General features: G+C 41.0%; 1 protein-coding gene across 1 annotated transcript in view; it reads right to left on the bottom strand.

The window, feature by feature from the left end:
• LOC100185156 (peptidyl-prolyl cis-trans isomerase G) overlaps positions 1-3,205 on the bottom strand; it is a gene marked incomplete in the record, with an annotated part of 6,636 nt that extends 3,431 nt beyond the window's left edge. Inside the window, 8 exon segments of the mRNA XM_018812664.2 lie at positions 1-187; positions 571-609; positions 892-1,020; positions 1,359-1,422; positions 1,623-1,732; positions 2,065-2,221; positions 2,504-2,618; positions 2,856-3,205. Of these exon segments, the coding sequence (XP_018668209.2) occupies positions 1-187; positions 571-609; positions 892-1,020; positions 1,359-1,422; positions 1,623-1,732; positions 2,065-2,221; positions 2,504-2,618; positions 2,856-2,896 (842 nt within the window).
• Positions 3,206-3,211: the final 6 nt, after the last annotated feature.

Here is a 3,211-nt window from a genome sequence, read left to right as displayed (position 1 = left end):
GACTTGCTGTTAATAATACGATCCGCGTTTTTATCGGGTAAATTCTCTGGCTGGGGTTTCTTCTTTGTGGGTGAGGGGGTACGCCCCATACGGGTGAGGGCCACCACTGACTTGAGTGCACGGTCCTGTTTCTTGGCCGCACTGCGCACCGCATTCTCACGGGCAGACTTGAACTGCCCCAGAAGGTCTGTGGATGGAAATTGCTGGTTTATATCGTTTGGCACCAAATTAATATTTTGGTTTATGTTTGCAAAAGTGAATACACCAGGAATACATTGCAACATTTGACATGGAATTGGAATTGGAGGTTTAACAGTTGAAGCGAGTGGGAACAAACTACGATGTCCTGAGTTCGATGCCGCCCAGTGGAATAATTATTTCTTTTAATAAGAGACAGGGAAAGTTAGAATTAAGATAGCGGGTACTTTGTTACGAATGTCTTCATGATGTTTAGTTTTAATTAATAATAAACAACATTCAATAATTACAATAAATACAACCAACAAACAGACAATGCATGCAATTGTTGTGATGTCATAATAAATAAATGTGATATCATAATTACCGCACCTGATCCAATTGATTGCTTAGGCTTTGGAGGGGAATTCCCTATGATGAAAAAAGGAGTCGTAACATTAATAACAAACTTTGGCGTCAAGTGGTGCGTTGATTATTGTCATGCAAACATTAATACAACCATGCTTAACATAGGCACCAAACCTGGGGTGGCAGGGTGGGCAGGCCAACCCCCAATTTTCAACACTGCATTAATCAGTAAACATTACAACCAATAAGTTAGATTTGTTTCACAGGATTTGTATGTGTCTAACTATCCCTGCCTCCCCTGTGTTTGGCCCCTATGTTTATGACATCATGATGACATCACAATACCTGTATAAGTTGGTGGTTGTTTCTTATTATTCACGGGTTCCGTGATATCGGGAAGGGGGGTGGGTTTCGTTGCGTTGGGGTCCGGAACCTTGAAAACTATTTTTGACTTTTGTTCCGAAAGTTTCTTGTCTGCAACGATTGTCTATATTAGGTTGGGGTAAGATGGTCCAGTAGGTTGGGGTAGGATGGGACATCTTTTCATTCAATTTTCTCGTCCCATTTGGTAGTAAACAAAGAATATCTATAGAATTATAAAACCGTATCCTCACGACTTTAAAAGAGCGATGACAAAAGTTTGATGACATCACAGCCCATAAAGTTCCCCACAGCATCAAACCATTAGTTTGTATTGTGGAAAATGTGCGGCTTGGCGCATTTTAGGTTTGTCGTGGCAGGTTAAGCTTCCGTGTCAATTATGTTGCCATGGTGATGGCGGGGTGAATTTTTAAAAACGCAAATATTTTTACCTTCTTTAACTTTCACTTCATCTTTGGTCAACCTTTTCACCTTTGAACCCTCGTGACCTTTCACCTAAATTCAATGTTAATATTATTTAAACCATAGATATCATATATTAACATAGAAAATCATACAAAACTATAAAAACATTATTTTAAACAATAAACATAAAATGTAATCTTTAGACATAATATAAAACCCCAGGCAACAAAACCATAAAAATACGATTTGAAATTATAAAAACATCATATAACACCATAAAAACCCAATACCTTAGGAGGGGTTGTAATGTTCGTTTGTTGCACGGTGATCGGCGATTGTCGCACGTGACGTAAATCGTTTGTTGTAACCGTGATCTCATAATCAGTATTGTCATCATTGTCTATGAAACAAAAAAATAAACTTTATGACGTAATAATAGCGTGTGTGTAAATATAACGAGGTGAAACCAAGCGCTTGTATCTAACCCAGAGGTTAGTGGTTCAAGACTCGTCGCTGCTACCATTGTGGGCGTATGTGTCCTTGGGAAAGACACTCAACAGTAATTGCTTCAACCCAGTGGCACTAATGGGTTGTACACATTGTCAGCCATACATAAAAATCACCCACAAAGTTACATATGCGGTAACTTGTAAACGAGCACGAGGTGTATGAAACATTACAACTACCCACCAACCCCCCATATGCACCCACCAACCCCCCATATACACCCACCATCATCAACATTAATAAGATTCCCCGAACTCGATTGTCTCGTTGGAGGTTTACGTGACGGCATTCCTTTCGCCACACGGAGGCGATCTTTAGAGTGGGCGTGGCTCAGCGGGTGATTCTCATTGGCCGGTTGTGGGGGGTTACCCTGATCAGGTACCTACATAGAAATGTTATAAATAATCTTCTAATTTTTTAGTATTGTGCCCATGTTTGAAAACAAACACAGAAGTTACTTGTCCATTCCATTTAAATAAGAAACTGACAATGCCATTTAGGGCGAAATATGTCTCTCCTATTATACAGTTTGTTGGAAATGATTTTCTAGCACCAGTTCCTGACAGTAGTTATTCCTGCATTAAGGGCAGTTTAAAAAAGTTCTTTATTCAAAGTTCTTCAAAATTAGAAAAAGTCCTAAACTACAAACTACAAACACACCCACCTCCGAATTATTCTTGATAGAATTCCTCATTGGTTTCCTGGGAGGCGATTGTTTGCGAACAATCGGTTGATTGTTCAACTCATTGTTTAGCCCGTCTCCTGGTTGTCGCTCGTATCTATGAGGTCATAAACATAACATAGACATCTTATATTTATGACGATGTCTTGTCGGACAGCAACAAAATAGGAAGAACTATTTTTACCATAATTATATATATATTGCAGTTGTGAAACATAGATATCTTATGTTCAGATCGGGCGAAACGATGTTGCAATAATATTTAAAAGCCATTTCTAATTATACGTTAGTAAGCACAGATATTTAGCACATAGACATCTTATATTAAATTTACCCATAATCCTTCTGGTACCCTGCTGGTTCGGCTCGTCGCATCTGGCCACTAGGGGGTTTGTTCCCCCACAGGGACTTCCCCTTCTGTGGGGGCGGGGTAGGGGCGTCGACATCGATTCCCTCGGAGCTATCTTCATCATCAGGGTCATAAGGGTGACGAGGTGGGCGGGGGAAGCCATGGGTGTCGTCACGTCCTGGTGGGGGCTCACGGTATGGGTGATTGTCGTAGCGAGTAGTAGTGGGGTAGTGTCTCTGGGGTGGGGTGAATTAGGCGGGGGCTGTGGCCAGTCGTCATTGTCAAAGTTTTGGGGAGGGGGTTGCCGGTTATATTGGTCGTAACTTCGTGTGACGACGTCT

This window comes from Ciona intestinalis, chromosome 7 (assembly GCF_000224145.3).
Source record: "Ciona intestinalis chromosome 7, KH, whole genome shotgun sequence".
Taxonomy (NCBI): domain Eukaryota; kingdom Metazoa; phylum Chordata; class Ascidiacea; order Phlebobranchia; family Cionidae; genus Ciona; species Ciona intestinalis.
This window is presented reverse-complemented; position numbering and strand designations above follow the sequence as displayed.